The 21,702-nt window shown below is 45.0% G+C and overlaps 1 protein-coding gene and 1 long non-coding RNA gene across 6 annotated transcripts in view; one reads left to right on the forward strand and one right to left on the reverse strand.

Moving 5' to 3' along the window:
• The window catches only part of LOC138187651 (uncharacterized), a 205,238-nt gene that overhangs the window by 163,697 nt on the left and 19,839 nt on the right, over positions 1-21,702 (forward strand). Inside the window, exon 4 of one of the 3 annotated variants that reach the window (XR_011175231.1) lies at positions 20,498-20,718. The exons of 1 other annotated variant lie outside the window; for it this stretch is intronic. This is a non-coding gene — a long non-coding RNA (uncharacterized LOC138187651). Of the gene's footprint in view, positions 1-277; positions 481-20,497; positions 20,719-21,702 lie in introns of those variants that run through there. One more of the 3 variants, XR_011175234.1, reaches the window with a different exon arrangement.
• LOC138187647 (nucleolar protein 4-like) overlaps positions 12,563-21,702 on the reverse strand; it is a 94,374-nt gene continuing 85,234 nt past the window's right edge. For 2 of the 3 annotated variants that reach the window (XM_069128628.1, XM_069128625.1), the window contains 3 exons: positions 18,023-18,237; positions 16,579-16,769; positions 12,563-15,758 (listed from right to left, as the gene is read on the reverse strand). In XM_069128628.1, coding sequence (XP_068984729.1) covers positions 15,592-15,758; positions 16,579-16,769; positions 18,023-18,237 — 573 coding nt within the window. In that variant the 3' untranslated portion in view covers positions 12,563-15,591. The remainder of the gene's footprint in view (positions 15,759-16,578; positions 16,770-18,022; positions 18,238-21,702) is intronic. The other variant, XM_069128627.1, reaches the window with a different exon arrangement.

Consider the following 21,702-nt stretch of genomic DNA (forward strand, 5'->3'; position numbering starts at 1 on the left):
GCGTGAAGTATTTGGAACGATCCAATCGCCGTTTTCATCAATCTTCATCGTCGTATCCCTCTCGAGCCGCACGCTCGCGTAATCGAATTCCACCACTAATTCGTACAGGAGATTTCTGGCAGCCACAGATCGACGCGTAGCTCGTTTCACGGCACCATTATTTCGCCGGCAATTCGTACGCGCACCGAACCATATCGCGTTCCTTGAAAGGCTGTTTTCACGTGCGCCTCGTGGCCGTTAGTGTAAAAAGTACGTCAGCGATCGGTTGTAATTGCAGCTGAGAAGGGCGAGCAATTAATCTCCATTGAGCTGACACGAGCGTTAATGCGAAGGGAGCGTGCAGCATTGACACGTGACGAAAAATGGACCCGGAGATCGTGAGCGAAGATTTTCGTGGCCGCCGCGGTAATTGGCGTGGGCGGTTCGAGATACGAGTAATCCTCTGGAGAAACATGACAGGGAATTTGTTCGAACTTAAAAGGCCAGGTAAATTACTTACGTACGTTAAGAGTATGTTAATTATTTGTTGTATCCTTTCTTTTACAGATAGCCGTGTATACGGTGTTCGTGCAGACGATCGTAATATTACGTCATGCCATAATGAACGTCGTTTGCCGACGTTTTATTTAACTCTTCTGTACTTTTCGCCTTTCAGACGTTCTACAAGGCGCGCGCGCGTTCGTCGTACCGAGAGGATGGAACTCTAAGGAAAGAAATCAGGCGCGTACGATCGCGAAACACGGTTACGTGATCGAATTCGAGTCATACCGCGATGTAGAAAGCCGTTTTGAGTCAGAGCCAAAGCAAACAAAGCGTTCGCGGCCGGATGATCTTGTGACCCGCGCCGCGCGGAAAAATACGAAAACTCGGAAGGCTGCGAGTGGCTTAAACGCGTATGAATTATTCCGCGGACGTCGACGCCGCGCACGATACGCAATTAAGCCGGTCCGATGAATTGCAAATACAGTCGTTAGCTCGCCATTACATTCGAATGTGTTCAAGTGGTTACCACTTCTAAGAAAACTCTTCATCTGGTCTTTTTAGTTTTCTCAAGCACGGAAGCCATCGACAGCGCGTAGACAAAAGACTGCGACGAAGACAGACCATAAACAGTAGACAGGCGACGTTGGCTTCGGGCTTTTCAGTTATTGGGTAACACAGCTAGCGTGCGGATCTGGACCAGCTCAAATTGTATTCTTACTTATAATTACACTTCTATTTAAATATATTTTCTGCCTTACGATTTATCCACGAGTTTTCCCTGTTTACACATCGAATAATCTCAACAGAATGCTTTCAAGAGAGGCCGGCGGACACGCGGTTCGAGGGGAGAGCTACGAGAAACCGTCCAGCCAGTGTCACTGCAATCCGAGCCACGAGTGGAATTTCAATCTGCCGGCAAATAGAACACAGTGGTCCCATGGCGTAAAGGTCGCCAACCGCCATGCACGCCAACCTAGCCGGACGGTCTGATGATGCCCCGGGTCGGTCGTTACCCAGGCTAAGTGGACCGCCGTTACGGTGATCAGGGTAAGCGCTCCATATTCCGCGTGCTGTTTCATCGAATGGCTAGATAACACGCGAACCGGCCAGCCGACGATTCACAGCTGCGCATAGTCACTTGTCTTCGCGTCTTTGGCCACGTGTCGCGTCAATTTAGATTCATCCTCCGCCGAATGTGGTTCACCGTCATCGACTTTCTATGCGCGTTACATCGTACGGTATAGCTTGGACGAAGCTGTCCGAAAACTTTGTTCGACTTGCTTGAGGCTTGTTATATTTTGCGAGCGGAGGCGTTTCGCAGATTCGAAAGTCGACACGCTTTTCGCAAGTTAAACCTGCTATTCATTTAAAAAATTGTCGAATTCAACGTGTCGGCGTTACAAGCAATTCTTTCATCCTGTGTACAAAGAAGTCCTCTGTTCCCAAACCTCGACCCACAAGCCTGTAGCTTACGCATCAAATTCCGTGTCACGTCGTCCCTGTCATGAATGTAAATTACCTCCACCGACTCTGACTTGTCCTTGACTATTGTTATCGCATCCCACCTGTCCACTTTCCACGCGTTAAACAAGGAACATCCATCCAAGGCTATCTGTATCTTCTTTCTCGATCTCGCGTTTGCGAGAACTATTTTCCTTTTAAAAAAAAAAAAGTAGGAAAATGGTTTTAACCGTCCTCTGCAGAGTGTGTGTATGCGTGCGTATGTGTATGATAGGAACGAGTTCGTGGTCGATTCAATGCGCCGCGAATGGCTGAAATTTAAAAGGTGTCTTGACCGCGTCTACAGGACCCTTTCTTCGTTTCTGCGAAGTCGTTAAAATTATTCAAAGTTTCTCGATACTGCACTTTGCAAAAAGTTTCGAGGAAACGCGCGACGTAAGCACAAGCAATCCCTTCACCGGCGATCTTCTGTAAAAGTCGAAACTTTCATCGGCGAACTCGCTCGCTCGCGTGTTTTCGCCTTCCGATGCAGCAACGCGATCCAGTGGGAAATTTTCGATGCGTTTCCACGCGGAAGCGCGGCCAACAATGAATCGTTGGCATAATTGGTAAGCGCAAGAATAGTTTCGCAACGAGTACGTCGTGTCTTCTCGTTCCGGACCGAGTCAGTAAGTCAGTCAGTCAGTCAGCCGGCTCGCTCAGCCGTGGGATTGGATCTCGACGTGCTAATGAGCGCCCGCGGTTACGCAACGCTCGTTAGAGCTTCTCCCGCGAGGATCCTCATGATCGGCCCGCCCCCGGTGAGAGTCCTTGCGCGGGCGTGACGTTTCCTTGCGACATTTCGCGCAACGCAATCATAGCCAGCCCACGCCGCTTCATTTAGAAATTGCCCTCGCCCTGTCGACGACGACGAAACTGACAATGAGCGCTATTCTTCGAGAATTCCTCGCGGGGCGGTGCCTGGCGAAAGCGACGCGTTTCGCGACGAGAATTAATTATTTTCTACGCTTCGTCTTTCGATTGCTATAACCACAAGCAACGTTGTTGCTCCTTCGCCTCGAGAGAATCTTTCGAATTCAAGGAATCTTTCTTTGGAATGCGACAAAGATTTTTTACAATTTTTGTGGGAAAATATGCTTCGAAATTATTGGATCGAAGCGCTGGAAAATCATCTAATAAGTACCATTCTTCGAGGATGTTCGTTCAATATCAAATTCCAATTCGCAATCTTTTTGTTACTAATTGAACCGCCGTACGTGTTATCCATTTATGGCTGCATTTCGAACGCGTCTAGTTTTATCGCGATGTTGGACGCGTGATTCTCGATACCTCGATCGCCTCTCTTCTTCTCGTTGCCACGACCTTCGTCGTCTGGAAGACGACCCTCTCTCGGAAGTAATCGAGAGCCCCTCGTTATTTTCTAGTTGACTATCCGACACTTGATTATTCTCTCAATGATGGATTAATTAAGTTGCCCGATTTGCTGGTGTTCCTGCGCGTCAACAGGTGTCGGACGAGTACAATCGATTTCTCAATTAATCTCGGATACCCTCTCGCGTATTTCTGTTCGCGTACGCTCGCCTCCATCTATCTGAAACATTTGTTATTTTCAGACAAAGGAGCCATTATCGTCTCGGATAACGATCACTTTTCCATTAAAGGGCTGGAATTAACTTCTCGCCGATTAGTGTTCGCGTTCGACTCGAAAGAAAGAAAAGTCAATTTCAGAGGAATCTTTAATCGAACTTATATCATTCCTAAAATAAATCACCCTTCCCGTCCTTATTCGTCAGACCTTCGAACGCCTTATTTCGTAAACGAGAACGCCTCCCACAAGCCGAATCTCCCTCTGCTTCCTCTCCGTGGTAATTTCCATCGAACTACCAAGCCAAACAGCCTGTCCAATCAACCGCTCTAAACGAAATAAATCCAAAGAGACAAGCTCATACGGGCGAAACAAAACTGACACACGCTAGCTCGTAAAACCGCGTTCTTGGCAGCCGGTTTCCGACTAATAACGATAACGTGGCGAACGAAAAGATCGCTATTGGAAAATCCTTCGACCTCGTTCTCACGATGCCGGTTTGAACGGTAGACAGGAATTCTCGACGAAACGCGTACGTTTTCCAAGCGAGGCGAAATCCAGGAGACTGGTCGATCCGGTCAGCGGCCTTGCGGTGTTTTTCGAAACAATTAGTACGAGCGATTTTTCGTACCTACGATGGAGATCGGTTCCCCAGGCCTGCGAATAACGAGATTTCGCGAGGTTCCCGATGGGAGAATATATGTGGAGGCCAGGGGGCAGCACGTTTCTCTCATTATGCTGGCCGCGGCCGCTCGAAATCCTAACTGTACAATGCACTCACCCCGCCCAAGGGGCCAGCATCCTCGACACGCTGCCGTGTGGACGTGGAACGCAGGAACGTGCTCGATTATTTCGCCGAGCCGAGAGGCAGCGTGCGAGAAGGTCGCAGACACGCCGAGCTACTAAGGGCCTCCTCTCGAATCGGTCATCTTGATTTACGACGTCGGAAGCGGTCGTAGATACCTCACGCACTTGCGACGGTTGTTCGTTCTGTCCACCGGCCGGTGCTGCTGCACTCGGAAAAATCGGTCCGCTTCACCGTGTCCTCCAGACGCTTCGCGTTTTCATATTAGCATCGTGCGCGAGTGCGATGACGCGCGACGAAAGGAGAAAATGAAGGGACGTATAGAAGGTTTTAAGGGCTAGTTGTGGATGCAATTTCGGTTGAACGAGGTCGGATCGCTACTCGCACCTCGATATGCTTCTTCCATACGATTGATAATGGTCGACGATAGGACATAACGTAATTGGTAGCGTTAGTCCAATGGGTTGAACCTGCGGAGAAATAACGTTGTATGTCCATCGATCTGAGACGTAGAACGAAGCTAAACTACCAGAATTACGAAAGGCTACCTCGGCTAATTGCGTGTAGCAAAAGATAATAAACTCTGCGACTTCGGTAGTAATCGTGGAGCAATAAAAGTCAATCGCCGGTGTAGATTTATCCAGTTTTAAAAGTAAGAACGTTCCAACCTTTGGCCCCTTTTGCTCGCGCGACGGAACCAAAGCGAAGGAAAAAATCAATCACGCGAGGAAAAAACAACACCTACAGCGATATTAGCCAAGACTGGAGCGGCACGCGGTGGATTCGAACCGATCGACGCCAAAAGGAGCCAGCTTCCGCTCTCGAACGCCTAATTGGACCTCTATTCCAGCTCGTTGATCGTGATAATGACATTTACATAGGACCCGGTATCGGTTTACGGAACTGGTTCGGCCGCGAACTCGTTAACGAAACTAATCTCAATTAAGACTGAATCCGATAATGAGGTGGCTTAGTGTTGGCGTGCGCGCGCGCTAGCTTCACGTATACATGTACACAGGGCAAAGCAAAGCCCATCGACTTATCTAACTTTCACATTCCAGCGAGCGCGAAACGATTTGCCTTGGTGCTTTATTAACAGGCTTTAATTGCGAATGCAGCAACCCGCCGCCGTGTTTGGTGTCGATTAATCACATTTGTCAGGACAAGGCGCACTTCCTAGTGCATCGTATAACCGAACAGACCCGATAGAGTATCCCTGATATCCTTGTCGCGATGATACAGAGCCAGGTGCTTCTACCGACTAGCGCCTATCGCATAATCGCGATTGATCGATAATTAACAGCGGCTTCGGCCCGTTCCTTTCTTCTTTATCGGATTCGGCTAAAAATCTCTGCTTACTTTGCCTTATCTAAATGTCCGATTAGCCTTACCTCTGCTGTACAACGCGGTTTTTTAATCACATGTTTCGCGATAAACCTCTGCAACTTTTTTTCTAAAAAAATAAAAAGGAAAAAAAAGTTCCTTACGTTCCTATGTGATAATAATGGAGAAATAGGAAACAATAAGTTGTTTAATAAAGCTTAGCTATAACTATTTATACGTGTTCCGCGTACACTCGACACACAGCTATTTTAAGATCTTGATGTTTAAAACGTAGAACCAGTCTCCTTTTTTCGCTTAGTCCGCTAGAGTCTGCTCGGAACAAGAGTTTCTTCCAGCAACGATAAGGTAGTTTTTTGTAGCAAGTAACTTGTTCTAGTCCACCCATACAGGCCCACTCTTTGTTACCTCTACGTGTACTTCGATTTCTTGTACCCTTTAGATTGACCTTGTCGGATTAATTACTCCGTTACTCCACTGGTATTACATGTCTCGTTTCACGCGTGTCCATAGGAATTTATATATTATCTGTAATATCACAAAGATATTCGATAGCGAATTGCAGAAATTTCATATACATGCGTGTAATAATGTAGGGAACTGGTCGAAGAAATTAATGGTTCCGAGTATTTGAAATTCTCAGTCGACTTTATCAGAAATAAAATCGAAAATAACGTATCTTTAACATAAGCCGACCTACATATCCTATTTATGATCTCCGTTGCATACAATGAAACCGTTATGCTTAACACAATAGAAAGTCAGAGAAATTTTTAAACAATTAAGCGCATACGATCACGTCTAATCGCCACGTGTCGATAGAAAAGAAGTTGAAGAAGTATCGCGACAAAAATGTTACCTGAACTGTTGTATTTACCTATCGAACGATGCACAGGGTGGTTGGTAACTGGTGGTACAAGCGGAAAGGGGGTGATTCTACGCGAGAAAAGAAGTCGAAAATATAGAATACAAATTTTTTTTTTTTTAATTTTTCCATCGAGACAACGATCTACAGTGAGATCCGTTATAACGAGACGCGATAAAGTGCACGCGTACCGAGCGAAAATTCAAAGTCGATTTTCTCGAAAACAAAGCCTCGAACGAAAAATTTTTATTCTATATTTTCGACTTCTTTTTTCGCGTAGAATCATCCCCTTTCCGCTTGTACCACCAGTTACCAACCACCCTGTATACAGTCGCGGATTAAACCTCGTCGCAAAGGGATCGGATTTCTCTAATCCTCGCCGAATATAAATCCTTCGGATCGAAACCGCGCACCACCGGATTCGCTTTCGAGTCACGTCCGACGATCGTTGGAATCGATTCACTGACGCGTGCACGCCTTGACCGCAACACGGCGCAACATATCCGTAAGGCTGAGGAACAGAGCTCGCCTTAACCTAGGCGAAGCAAAAGGCAGTGAAGCAGTGAGACGCGCGAAGCGGAGAGGCAGGCTACGCCGGAGGCCGAAATGAAAGAGAAGGTGAACGCAAATACGGCGTAAATCACGCGTGGCACGCACACGAAATCAATCGAACCGGTGATCGAAGATCGTGGCCGAGCCAGTATCAATAACCCCAATCACCGGGTCGTTAGAGATGGCGGTCGGTCGGCCCTTAACGATGCAATTAGAGCGCACGAGGGTGCTCGAATTAGGGCTGATAAATGTCAGGAACGCCCCCGCGCCGCTCGCGTCGTTTCGCTCGCAATCAGAGGCGGACGAATTTATTCGGTACGTAGCCGCAATATACCGAGTCAGTCCGCGTCATTAATCCTCTGTCGCGCCGGTAATAAGCCCTTAATCTTCTGCGCGAGTTGGCTACCAGCGCGTACCGAGCACGATCTCGCGAGTTATACTTGCGAGTAGCCATCCAGTCTGTTCCCGTTCGCGTTCACGTTGTATTCCGTGAATGTCTAAGCTAGCTACGCTTCTCACGCGGTCTCCGCGCGATATTTACGACGAGAAAGACACTTTTCGCGCCGTCGCGATTAATAAAGCTAATTAATGCGGTTAATAAATATCGGCTTGACCGCGTTAAATCACAGCGAAGGCCGGCCACCGGCTGGGATCGAGGCTTCTGAAGATTCTGAAACACGGGGCCGGTTGCCGATCAACCGTGGAATTTACCCTTCTTTTCTTTCTTTTCTCCTTCGTATCTTTGACGTTCTTTCTTCGTGCACCTCCGCTTTTTTTCAGACGCTTCAAATGCTCCTCGATCGCGCCAGCTTGATCGAGTGTAGGAAGATGATTTATCGGTGGATCGCAGGTAACTTTTCCAGAGCTTCGAGCGTACATTGTTTCTGTTGCTGCTGCGTGTCGAGCGAGTATACGCGCAGATTCAACTCCGGAGAGTTTACATATGGCTAAAATCGCGCGTTAAATTAATTTCTCGTTAAAGTATTGAATGCTTTTACTTGGGTTATCTTCTCAAGAACCTGACGCGGGACTGACGTTCGATGGAAATGGAGGGAAAGATCGTAAATTTAACAAGGATCCGGGAAAATCGACGAGAAATTTACTGGAGGGATGGACGCTGCTGACTGCGTGTTTGCATCTGTAGCTACGTCCAGCAATCTTCAATTTCAATTCGTTTAAATACACCGTGAAAAGCGTCGATTTATTTCTGTCGCATCACGTAATCGCCACGAAAGAAATATTCTTTAGCGAAGGTGAAAGTTCGAGGATCGTCCACGGTGTCGTGTAAATCATTCGACCAGCATAAAATAAAATAAAAGAACGGATACCTCTCCCCTTCCTTCCGCCCTCTCTGTTTCGTTCGACATTTCTACACAATTTTCAGACGCCTCTCTCGATCCACTAAGTCTTCATTTTTCCTCCGTAATCTTCCATTTATAATTCGAAATTGATAAAACGCAGTCCGCGTTGTCGAACCGACGCCAAATTTAGCCCTATAATCAGAATTTTACTTAGACGAGAGCAAAATTTATCCGTCCTTTGTCTGTTCGCCATACCTGGACCCTGAGAATGATTTGAGATATATTAGCCACAAGGTATCTTCATTTTCCTATTCTAATTTATCTTCGTCACTTGGAAGCCCATCGCAGGAAGATAAAAGAATGTATCAAAAAGCCGAAGACAATTCTTCTTAGCCACTAGCGTACGATAAGACAGTCGGTCAAATGCTAGCCGACATCCCAGCTGGGATTTCCATTACGCATTCGTCATCGTCAAGCAGTTAAAATAAACAGGCAAACAACAACAAGATACGAAAATATATTCATGCAACAAAAGCAAAGACCTAAGGCACGCAGTGGTAGCCGGAGGTTCGATGCCAGCGAAATCGCCGCTCGTAATCGTTGGCTGGTGAGTCTATACTATAACCTTGACGTGACCTTCCTTTGAATCGAATGACCCTGACAAGCGCACCGGACCCAGCGGGGGCCGGGCAACGTTCCCTATTTCGCGGCGCGGACGCCTGCGATGAGTCCATCCCATTACGGGATGCAGTGGAAGGGCATTAAAGCCGGATTTAATGAGCGGTTTCGCCTTTCGGTTGGCGCGATACGCGCGCCGATTCCACGTCGTAATTGGTATAATTGGCGTTGGTCGATCGGTGACCGAGCTGCTCGTTTCAAGGGTCGTCGCCTTCGGCTGCGCCAAATTCAATCGGTCCGCTCGGTCTTCGCTGCGTCCGGTCCCATTATTTTCGCGGCTTTGATCGATCTCGCCGGGACACTTTAGCCTGGAAACTGGGTTACAAGAGCCGCGTTCTCCTATCTGAAATTTTAGCCTTTCAAGTGCCAGCTCGTTTCGTAAACCCAGCGACTAATTTTCCTGGATTTTCGTTGTCCCGAGATTTTATTTCGTAGCTGACGATTCTGTAGCGGCACGGACGAAAATCTTTCGACCAGGATAAAAATAGATTCACCGAGAATAACATTTTTCACGGACCTGGAACGACCTGGTTACAGATTTGGAATAAAGTTGCTCTAAATTCTTTCTGCAACGGGAATAGTCGGCGTAAGACCCAAGTCCATTGTCCGAAATATTAATGTTTTTCGTTGTTGGTATCGAACGATTGGAGCACTCGGCTCGGTTACACGGCAAAGGGACAAATAAAAGAACAAGGCCCGATGTTACTTTCATTCGTTGCTGTGAGCCGCGCTCGTGGGCAACTCTTATTTCACAATCGAACTATAAGATCGTGATCTCGCGCGGCTCTCATTCGACTTTCCATTTCGTTCGATACACCGCGCACATAATACATTACCCTGTTGCTTGTGCGCCGCTTTTAAGGCGCTGATTATGCATGCGTTCGGATATTTATGTGCCGCGGGAACTTCGGCCGATTTTTATTTTTGTCCGACGTTAATCACACCCGGCTGAGGACGACCGACCAAAAGATTTATGAGATTTCGTGGCGCGGAGCCACGAAGAGCCGTCGATCCTCTTTTTTTCTCTCGGCCTCGCTCGAATCTGATTTAAAATTGTCGGAATTATCGAGCAACGAAACAAATTTCACTTTGCGCTTCGATAAATATTTCTCGTACGATGAGATTCTTCTCGGAGATCGTTCGTTTTAAAAGCGTCGCGCTTCTAATTCGATTCTCGAAATCTTAAACAGGACCGGAGAAAGAAAGACAGGCTGGACTATAAGTTGAATAATCGATTATATTTGGTAAAACATTTACAAGGTAATAAGACTTTTTTTTTTTGTTCATTTAACGTTACATTTACAGGCAAGGCATCATCAAAGACCGTACCAACTCTACAATAATCGTAATAATTGTATAATGTTTACTTATAAGAAAGTATGTACCATCAAATTATCTTTATCGTTACTATCGATATTAATATTACGGTAGGTAGTACTACTCTTATTAATTCTTTCTCAGGAACAAATACATATTCTTTTTTTTCTTTTCAATATATTTATATATTTATATATATACCATTTTTTTTTTGTTGCTTTAATCTTTAATCAATATACATCAATTCGCGATTACATTGAACGGTGTTAGAACTGCACCCCGTGTAGGCAAATAAGATTATTTCGACACGTTGTTCGAAGTGTGCCTGCACGCGTTCGTAGACGATCGAACGAACAAACAAATTATACGCGTTACATGTATATATAGAATATGTACGTGTATGCATACGAAAATGAAAAAGAAGATGAGAGATAAATGAAACCGTAAATGTGTGTTTGTATTGTTTCTTCCTTCCAAGTTTCTCGCTACTTTCTTCGTCTTTCCCTTTTCCTTTCGATCGCATGCCGGGCGTATCGTTGACTCGATGCTCTTTTCCCTGCGTGAACGATTCAATCTACTACGTTTTAATGGAATCGTAGTTGCGATTCGTCTTCGAATAGACTTCGATCGATTTCAGTTTCCCTTTCGATGATCCTCGTCGAGTGGAACTACGGAGGGTTTGGTCAGTCGCGGAGGAAATCGAACCGAACTCGCTGTACCGTGTTAATTATAGACGATTTTAATCGAAACAAGACGAGCAATGATTTTGAAACGGTCGTATTCGAGGCTAGAAATAAGACTTTCCTGTCGGTAGATCGACGTAGAAAGAACAACGATCGTTATTCAAACTTAACCGAACGCAATCGTATTTCTTTGATTAAAGGATAATTGAATCACATACAAGATGGAAATCTATTTAAATGAAATATAATTCAGCTGTAATTACAATTAATTTCCATCGAGTTTCGTTTAAAATTGCATTTATTCTATATAACGGAACAATTTCCAGCTAACTCGTTCTAACCACGATGATAAAAAGAATACCGTACGTATTACGACAACTATAAAAGCATTTCATTTCTTCCTATGTTCAATTGAAAAATCGTTCGGAATCTATTATAATTCAACTGCACCGAGGTAAATAAGTTTCTTTAATTCTCCTTTTCGATTAAATTCGATTCGATCGTGGCGCGACTAACCGTAGAAACCGTGATGCAAAACGGAATTATCGTGGCGTGTTCGTGTAGATGCACGCGGTCCCATTACACACGGAACAAGTGTACAAGTCTGAGAGACACGGATCTAACGCGGTACAACTATCCTGTATGATACGACGATCCTAACGATTATTACATTTCTCGAAGAGGAGACGTTCGAATGAAAGGAGGCGTTCCACGGTGCCGCGAAGCGAAGTCTACTTTATGCTCACACGGAAAGAGACAAACAGACAGACAAACAGACAGACAGACAGACAGGCAGGCAGGCAGGCAGACAGAGACAGAGAAAAAGAGTAGCACTTGTGTGTTTGTAGAGAACTATTGCGCTATACAGATTCACGATACTTGCTCGATTAACTAGGCAGCGGCAGCGTTTCGTCGAGATTCCACAAACGAGACACGTTCGATGCTGGGCTCTCGTAGCGTTTCGAATCACTTCGAACGTGTGACGAAAGTTTTCGATCATTTCAAACGTTGCCGAAACGTAGCTTGGAAATTATTCGGGAAAGTTTGGAGAATACTATTTATTTATCGATAGAAATCTGCCGGCTTTCGGGATCAACTGGAATTTTTATACGAATTTTCCGAAGGTTGTCGTACACGGTAAAGTGACTTTTCCGATAGTTCGTCTTGTTCAGTCATAAAATGTAGAGAAGAAAGAGTTAAGGTGTCGATTCGTATTTATTTTGTAATATTCGAGTTACTTCTACTACTCTTATCCTCTCGGTAACAATAAATTTTCAAATATCTGCTACTTTGTCTTTTCCAACAACTGAATTATTCGATACAGCATATAAATTGCGTTTATGTGCTCGATCTATTTGCTTATGGCTTATAATATTGCACTATACAAATTATCGTCGAATTGTATATGAAATAAATAAAGTTTAATCGAACTATATACACATTAGATAACAATCTTTGCAAGACGCAAAAGAATAAAATCATAAGACAAAGTTCTTCAACACCGAATTCATTTATTACATAGACTTGTAACATTTAAACGATTCAAAATTTACAGATTCTTCGAAACTCTCGTTCCAATTTTCCAAATCTTTCGAAATGAGATCTCGATCTCCTCCAAGATTTCAAATATTTTCCAATTCCTAGTACCTTAGGAACTTTCGAAGTTCCATGTACTTCGACTGAAAATTGGTAGAATTTTAAATAGACCGTCAAATCTTCCAAACCATTCGACTTCTCGCTGGTTCTCTAAAGCCTTCCCATTTTCAGCAACGTTCGATTCGGTTTCAATGTACGGTTGATCGAATTACTCGAACAATTAGCAACCCGCTTGTTTCTACAGATATTCCAAACGGAGCGATCGCCGACCGATGGGACAAGTTGAAAACGAGTATACGTTCGTTTGTCGAGAGACGAAAGCAATTGAATGCGCGATCGAATTCAATGATAACGGTCGTTGTCGAAACGGAGAAGGGAAAAGGAAGTACGACATCGTGTACAGGGGTCGGTTGATTGTAAAACAGTCGGAGAGTCGTTCGTCAACCCTTTCCTTCCTTCCAATTGTTCATTCATCCCTGCCGATGGAATGTTTCTCCGTGTCATTCTCAAGCTCGAGTTCACGGCGTCACGGCCATCAATCATCCGTAAAATATATTTTACAATGGTACATATACATTTATATATATATGGATTTATATGTATAATAATAATTAATTAATTAATAATAATATATTCTCTCTTCTTATCCCGTTAAAAGCAATTCACATTTTCCAAATTTTCTTTCATCTCTCGATTTCTCCGTCGTCGCGTCGCGATACGACTTTTATAAACTATGTACAAAAAAAAAAAAGAAAAACAACGACAGAATCGAATTAACGCGCGAAGACTGTTAGCGATAAACTAGAAAGACTCTTCTAGAAAGCTTCCCTTTCGAATCGTCGGTTCGAGGGTGACCATGGAAAATCGTAATCATGATGATAACGTAGAACATAATGAAACGTAATAATGAGCGAATAGCGATAGGCAGACGCAACGAAATCGATAGAATCGATAAGAATTATGCTTACGTGGCGGAAGATATCGGATGTGGCGCAGAATCTTTCTTTTCTTTTTTCTTCTTCTTATTTCCTCGTAAACACATTAGAACGACTCGTTGGCCCAACGATAAAACAACGGTTTTGCCTTAGAAGAAAGTAAAACGGAGACAAAATAAAGAAAAAGTAGAGAGAAGAAGGAATAAACGCGTGTCTATATAGCCCTACATGTATCATCGTATAATGATAATGATAATAATAATAATAATAATAATAATAATAATAATAATAATAATAATAATAATAATAATAATAATAATAATAATAAACAGTGTTCTTTGGTAACACAGTGATGCGTCCGGAGACCACGAATACGATTTCAACGTATTGTCCGATCGTGACAAGGTGGTCCCGAAAAATATATGCAGCGTTGGTCGAGGATCGTAATTTTGAATATCTTTTTATGATAAAGCGCGTTAAGCTCCAAGTACTTGTTGTTTTCGCAGGGGCTTTTATCTTTGAAGGAAAAGTTTCAGAGGTACGAATAAAATTCCATAATAAATACAAATATTTCAACACGTTTTTTCATGGATTAGAGACGAACCGTTTACAAATATGGTAGAATGTTTCGACTATTTAAAAATCATATATACAATCGTATTTCCAATGCAAGGAATAAAAGTACATCGAAATTTTCTATCGCCAAGTACGTTTACCGCGTTCGAAGCGGAGTCGAAACAGCCTCGAAAATCTTTTCCTTGAAAGCTAAGTTCCAAACAAGTCTGGTCACTTTGCCAATAAAATTCTTAGAAATCCCCAAGCCAATCTGCACGATTCAAGTACTATGGTTTCAGCCAGTGCACGATTCCTGTGTACGATTAATCGTCTCGATCCACTGACCGTTTTCTCGCGTAACAAAGCATGGCCTGCATCTTGTCCCGCGACCTAATGTAGTACACACGTTTACTCGCGCGGACGTACATGTAGTTACGCTTGGGCTCTATGTACACGTAAAGACTGGATCGTTCTTCTTCGTTTTCAGGCTACTCGCGTCTCCCCGACTTCTCATCTTTCATTCCCGTAATTATGCTACGTGATCCTGTTTCTTTCACGTTCATTCGTATGTACATAACGACGTCCTCGGGTAAACGACAATGGCGACGTTTGATAAGTTACACGATAGACGTTCGAAGCGGCGAGCTTTGATCGATCGAACAAAAACGGCAACTTCGAACGTACAAAAGCGGTAGTTGCGATCGGAGATCGATTCGCGTGGCTAGCGGAATTACTCTAAAAAGATACGCCAGTACTTTCGAGTAACGATCGATCGATTCTTCCGCCGGGTCGCTCTTCGTCAAAGCCTCTTCCATGCATTCTCGCACGCACGCACGCACGCAACACGCATCGTCTCATATTCTCTTAAGCTTAAGCTTATCGATAGTTAAGTAAATATCTGTAAATCCTCTCTATGTACACCCTGTTTGAATAGTTCCCTTAAACCTAGCCCTAGAAGAACCGCGTGTTTTCCGGCGATCCCCTCGCTTGGCGCTTGGAACTCTGTTCTTTTCCACGAATAGAATTCGTTTCCGCTTCGTCGTATCAGTCCAGATGGACGTCCCTCGTTATTCTTTCGAGGCGTTACAGTCTGCAGAAGAAGCTAACCGCTGTCATGCTCGAACGATAGGAAATTCTATCATCCGACGTCCTCCGGTGTAAGTTTCGCCGGGTTGCATCGTACGTTGCTTCCTCGGGGCGATCTGTTCTCGGGAATCGTGTTTCCCAGTGGTGGATAACGGAATCTCGTTACCAACAGTCGGTAATTTCCACTTAGAGCAAGGTAAACAGGCTTCGTTCGTATGCGGGCATTCGAGTCTCCGGATTCGAGGATCGGCCGTTTAGTCGGTGTATTCGCGTTGCATGGCAGTCTGGTTCCTCGTTAGGAAAGACTTACGAGCCGAGCTGTTGGCCACTGGCTACGTAAATGTAACTCTATGGTTGTTGAAGCAACAGCTGCTCCAGTTCGTCGGCAGATCTCAGGAGGAACGCTGCTGATTCTCGATATCCAGTGATCAATTGCCTGACGGCGGTCATCTCCGTTGCGTTTAACTTGTGACTGAGAAGCGGCTTCGTGTTCTTCATGCTCAGATCCGTCGGTCCTGGAAAAGTAATCACGGTTGGAAGAGAGGTTTCATCGTTTCTATCGCGGTGAGCTTTAAGCGTATTTTCAAGCGAACATCGTCCAATTTACGACACATCGACTGGTATTCGAATTAATCCTTTCGCCACGGTATCTTCGGAATTGAAAGCGTTCTAGATATACACTTAGACCATAGAATCCGCTTTTCTTAATACATTCTGTTAATCTACGTTGTAAAGTACATATATATACATATACAGACCACGCGGCAAACGAATTAAAACGTTATAACGTAATGATATATGAACGATTTGGTGCAGAGAAAAGAGAACAGACCTTTTTCTACTATATCACAGTTTCGTTCTAAGCAACGAATAAATAAACGTTTCCTTTTCTATTATAATCTCGACGTGTAATTATTTGGAAAGCTACGCGTACACATCTTTCGAATTTACTACTGGAAAATCTACACCGACCGGATTATCTACTACCGTATTATATACAAACGAAAGCAAAAAGAAACATCCCATTCATTCTGCAGATCATCGAACAGAGAGAAATAGGCAACACGTTAAAACAACTTGTCGAAAGAACGCGTATCTTTCCGAGATTAACTTCGATCTGTTTCGTACGAGCGATTCCTGCGGATGAAACTCGTGCAGCACGTGACCGAATTCTCTGTCGGTAGAAGCTGAACGAGATTTTCCGATCTCGTCACGAATGCTTCGCGATTACTCGAATCTCGTATACGCGAACAGCGGAATATATTGCGGAACGAAAATAAAATGGAACTAGCGCAGCATAAGCAAACTCATAAGAACACCGATAAGCAATATTACTTTGTGTACCGTTGCTCAATAGACCCGACGTGAAGCTCTGCGTGGGGTAGAGGCCTGCTGACAAGGTTGGCGGCACTGTGGTCGGTCCAGCTCGCTGGAACGCTTGGCTGAAGTTTGGTCTGTACATCGCCGTCGGTGCACCGCCGCTGGCAACACCGTTAACCGTCGACGAGCTGACTATCGTCGCCTGGCTGAAAAACGCCAGCGAGATTCGTGTTAACGATAACGCCATGTAGCATTGATTAGCTCCGCCCGATTCCGCCTCCGGTCTCTCTTTTAGTTTCGTTCCATGATCTTTGACCGTCTACGAGACGTTTTATCTGCGAGCTCCTTCCTTCGCCGCGGCTAACTCGGCTCTCGCTGTGAATGAGAGATCGTCGATCGCGGAGTGAGAATGGGCGGTCGTGCCACCGATTACGACAGGAGAACGTGCTTTTTTTCATAGCGATCGAACGTCGTGTCGACGCGCGAGCTCGAGGCGTGTAACGATCCAGTGTCGTGGAAGATATTTTACATCGACGCTGCTTCTATGGTTTCTATTCGTATTTCTGTTACTACGACGAACCGAACGTGACGTTACAGAGGAGAGAAATATTTATTCGCCTTTCTTCTAATTTAATACGAAAGCTAGGACTGAAATTTTACTTAACTAATTATACTAAGTTAAGCTATTTTTAGCCGAGAGGAAAGGATAACTGTGTCTACTGAAATCCTTTTACTTGAAATCGAATTTCTCACTGATCTAAATCCGGTCACCTCGTCTAGACGCTATCTTCATTTTTATAAAATCCAGCATCACGGTTCGCTTTAGACGTATTCTCGCAAACTTAAAGCCATTGTCTATCTTTGTAGCGATGTAATTGACGCGAAGTTGAATTACCGGACCAAATAATATGATTTAGTCGTTTGAAGTTCCTCGTTTATTTCATTTTTCAACCTATTTAACTTTGATTAATGAAGCATATTTGATCTGACATGTTATATTTGACGTTTGAAAGTGCCACGATTTCTCGGGAGAAAATTTCCTATTACGAAACGTATCGAAAATTCAATGCATAATTTTACAAAGATTCGGTAGAAACGCTACAAAGAGAAGAGTAACTTTCAACTTCGTAATCTACACATTTCTCCAAAACCGTTGCTGCTTGAACTTTTTTTCAAGATGAAAATATCTTCGTAGCATGAACGAAGATTTCGTAGCCTTCGTAGAGTTCGCTCTATCAGTATGTTCTAAAAATGATATTAGTATCTTCTATTTATTAGTCAACGATTTAATAAATTACGCTTTTTAGAAATTGAACGATTATAAATTCAATTACAGCTACTAAACAAACTGATAACAGTGTAAATACAAGTAATCTGGAATTGTGAATCCGTAGTATTCACTGATCGTACGAATTATCAAAAATAATCGCTCCAACGAAACTAAATAATTTATACTGACCTCATGAGACCCTTGTTGTCCCCTGGCGCGAGCAATTTCGACGCGGGTGCGAGAGACAGGGGTGTAGAAGAGAGGGTGCTGCTCGGCAAGTTCGCCAAACTGGTTAGAGGCGCCAGGGACGTTAGCGATGCCGGTGGTGTGTCCTCCCTCTTACCAGGAAGTGATTTCACCGGTGTACTGGAGAAATGGTCCAAACTTGACCGAACATCCGTTTGCTGTAACAAGCGGTGCATCTTAGCTCTCGTTCGAGTGCTAGTAGAATCGAAAGATCGTTGAATCTCAAACTTTTGGATAAATTACAGAAAAATGAACTTCCGTTTACTCTCTGTTATTCTGTAACGAACGAACTTGATTGGAAACGTACGTTACCAATCTTAAAACTGATGGCTGAAGGGATGACGATCTTATTGGGAACAATCTTCAAACATTTTCATTGGTATGAAAATATAAACGTTTATAAAATTCACAAACGAGCGCCTATAATTCATCGTTTGATCCTTTGATATTTTATTTCTGTATATCGATAACTACAATCGTTACATCGTGTTATAAGTGAGCTAATAATAATAACAATAATAGTGACAGTCCCACAGTTTGGATTCTCGTGGTGCTTGAAATTTCTTCGAAGCTCTTCTGAACGACGTTTTCTCTACACTATCGCGCGTATCGATAAACAGTCAATTCACGTAATTCTGTGTAATTAACAAAACTCCGTATCAACGAGTATCTGTATCAAGAAATGGTATTCCAAACGACCATCTATAATTAGCAACTCGAGACAGCCAGTTCACCGATTCTCAGCTGAGATTAAACGACAACCGACGTAGTTAGACAAGTTACTTTTGAAGATGCACGATACACGATACATCGTCATATACATAATTTCGAGTATCACGAAGCAGCTGGTTTGTAAGGAAACTTTACAAGCAGAATGTAAAAGGTTGCCGGTCGTAGAGAATCCGTAATTCAGCGAACAAGCTCGACTCGCACGTAAATTGATCGCAATCGAGTCTACTCGCGTCTGAGACGGGGCACGACTTTTGGATCGCTCGATAAATGGACCATAATCGTTACATTTTGTTGCCTCTGCTGATTGGCTGGATCCCTCCTCTGTTGGACGCCCCTCCACCCCCAACGCATGAGAAACCATTATCTGACGCTCCACATTTTTAAGCATTCTGACCCAGTTTTCGCCAGTGGCGATTGAGAATCGGTTTGGCGCGGAGAGTACGCGAAAATCGATCGGACGCGACGTCTCCTTTCGAGAATAAAACGTGGAAGCACGTGGCCGTAAACTTCCTTCGTACCTGCTGGACCTGCACGCGATCGTACACCTGCTTGTGCATCACTCTTAGGTTCTTCTTCCTCATGTTTGACCCTCGTTCCCTAGTCCGTTTCTTTGTCGTCACCGTCAACTCGCCGATGTTTCCTGCACTTGCTCGTTTCGATGCATCGTGACGGACGCACACTGGTCGTTCCTCGACGAGAAGATGTTCGCAAAGTCACTTGCAACTCGTCACTGACAAGCTCACCATGGCCTCCTGAACCGGACTATCCTCGAAACTCGATGATACACCGTGTCACCGAAACACCACGTGTTGCCAGCGATGGCCGAATCAACGGACCACCGATCCTCGGTCGAACGAACGATCTGCCGGATGAACCCGCGACACGATCATCCTTCTGGTCGGGCAGCCAACCCGGGGTTGGGTCACCTGGCGCGAGAACGGTTCGGACGGATCGGCGAAAAACGGTGGCAAAAAAGGCGCGGAGGGACGGGAGCAGCGAGATCGAGAGGCGGCCAGATGTGGCGGACAGGGACGTCGAGGCGTGAGTAAGCTCTCTCTCGTGGCCAAGGAAATTAATTCGTGGAAAGAGAGGCGTGCTAGTGGCGAAAGAAAGGGGAGAAACAGAACCGAGGAAAGGAAAGAAAGAAAGAAAGAAAGAGCAGCGTAGAGAGACAGCAGAGGGGCGCGTACCGCGGGAGGGGTAAGGGAGAAGAACGTGATCACACAGGCGTGCACGGAGGAATGAAATCGTCAAGAGAGAGGAGAACGGATGTAGGGAGGTGTTTTTATGAAAGGCGAGCAGTGTGCGTTGACGTCAATTATATAGGTGGCCACGGCAGATAGCCGCGTCCGTACACGAACCCCGGTCTTCTCCTTAATGGGTTAGGTTTAGGTCGCCGCAGAGGTTATCGGTCTCTCCGAGCTCCCTCTCTGCTCCTCGCCAAGCTGCCACGACGCTATCTTGCTCCTCCTCGCTAGGGATTTTCAAAGTAGATAAGCCTCGAGACGAGAAACTCCGATGGTTCTAGCTTCTTGCCTCTGATCCGAGCAGGGATCCTCCAGAGTAGGTATGTAATATTCACGAGGGCAGAAGGGAGGATTAGGCGCGCCAGTGACACGCTGCTGACACCCACGCGTTAGACGCGCGACACGGTGAACACGTCGCGCGATTCTACGTTTGTTGCAGGGTGAACGAACAGAACAGTGCCAGGGTAGCCAAGGATACCGGTTGCAAAACGACTCGCTGTGCAGACCCTCGCAGCTTGTGAAATTCGTGTTGGACTCGCGGCATCATCGGCTACCGAGTAAGCGCCGGATAGATGTCGCTGGCTTTGCGCCGCCATGATCCAACGGATGACGGCCTCCGCGGAGAACATCAGTCATACAGTTATACGACCAAGGGACGAGGTAATTCGTTGAAATGCTGGAATACGGCGGTTGGACGAACGAGAATGTGCGATTTTCTTGATCGGAAGGCGGAGCAAGTCAGCCGTGGCCCTTTTTAAACGATGTCACGGACGCGCGATGATGACTAACGCAAAAAAAAGCTGAGACTGATGGTGATTCGGGCTCGTTATCACCACCTTTGACACATGTGTATCGTCCGATTTTTATCTGAGACAATATAGCCAGAAGAAGTGGCGATGCTTCGACCAAAAATCAAAGCTCAGGTTAACTCCTTTTCTCGTGTGATTTCTCCGTTGTGAAAAGAGCATCGATACGCGGTGTTGTTTTTAATTTTTGTTTAAATCGAGGAACGCTATACGGTCGTAGAAGCGAAAGTTTCGAATTGTCGCGTGCTCTATTAAAAAATTCATTTTGCTGAAGTATCGCGAAAAGTCTGTTTCACTGGCTTATCGATCGTAGCCGGAGCTTTGTTGCCGCAAAAACAAACTCTGCTACGCGAAGACTAATTTCGATTTCCAACATGGTATTTCGTCCGCTCTTCGAACATACCATGGGAAAGCTATTCGCGGCTGGAATCTCGGTGAAAATTTCGATCGAGCTATCCGTAGCTTGTTGACGATTCCTGGCCTGGCAGAGAGAAAGAGACAGTGACAGACAGAGAGAGAATATTTCGATTTTTCCGTCGTTACACGACCACGCGTGGAACGTGGTCAGCGTGTGTGCGTTGCATCAGAGTGGGAGAGGTGCGCGACCCATGGGGTTATCATCGGCCTCTCTGTGTACCTATATCAATCCTAGCTTCGTTTCACGTATCACGCTCCGAAGCGTTGCGCAGGAGCCGCGCGACGTTCTCTCGGATCTCGACGCGCGATAATTTTATGGACGGAGCTACTTTCATGGAAAACTTTATCGTACACGGTTGCGTCACCAACGCGATCGGGATCCTCTGTCGCGAACCGTAGATCTCCACTCCTATACTCGGTC

This window comes from Bombus flavifrons, chromosome 15 (assembly GCF_040668555.2).
Source record: "Bombus flavifrons isolate JBK064 chromosome 15, iyBomFlav1_principal, whole genome shotgun sequence".
Lineage (NCBI taxonomy): Eukaryota > Metazoa > Arthropoda > Insecta > Hymenoptera > Apidae > Bombus > Bombus flavifrons.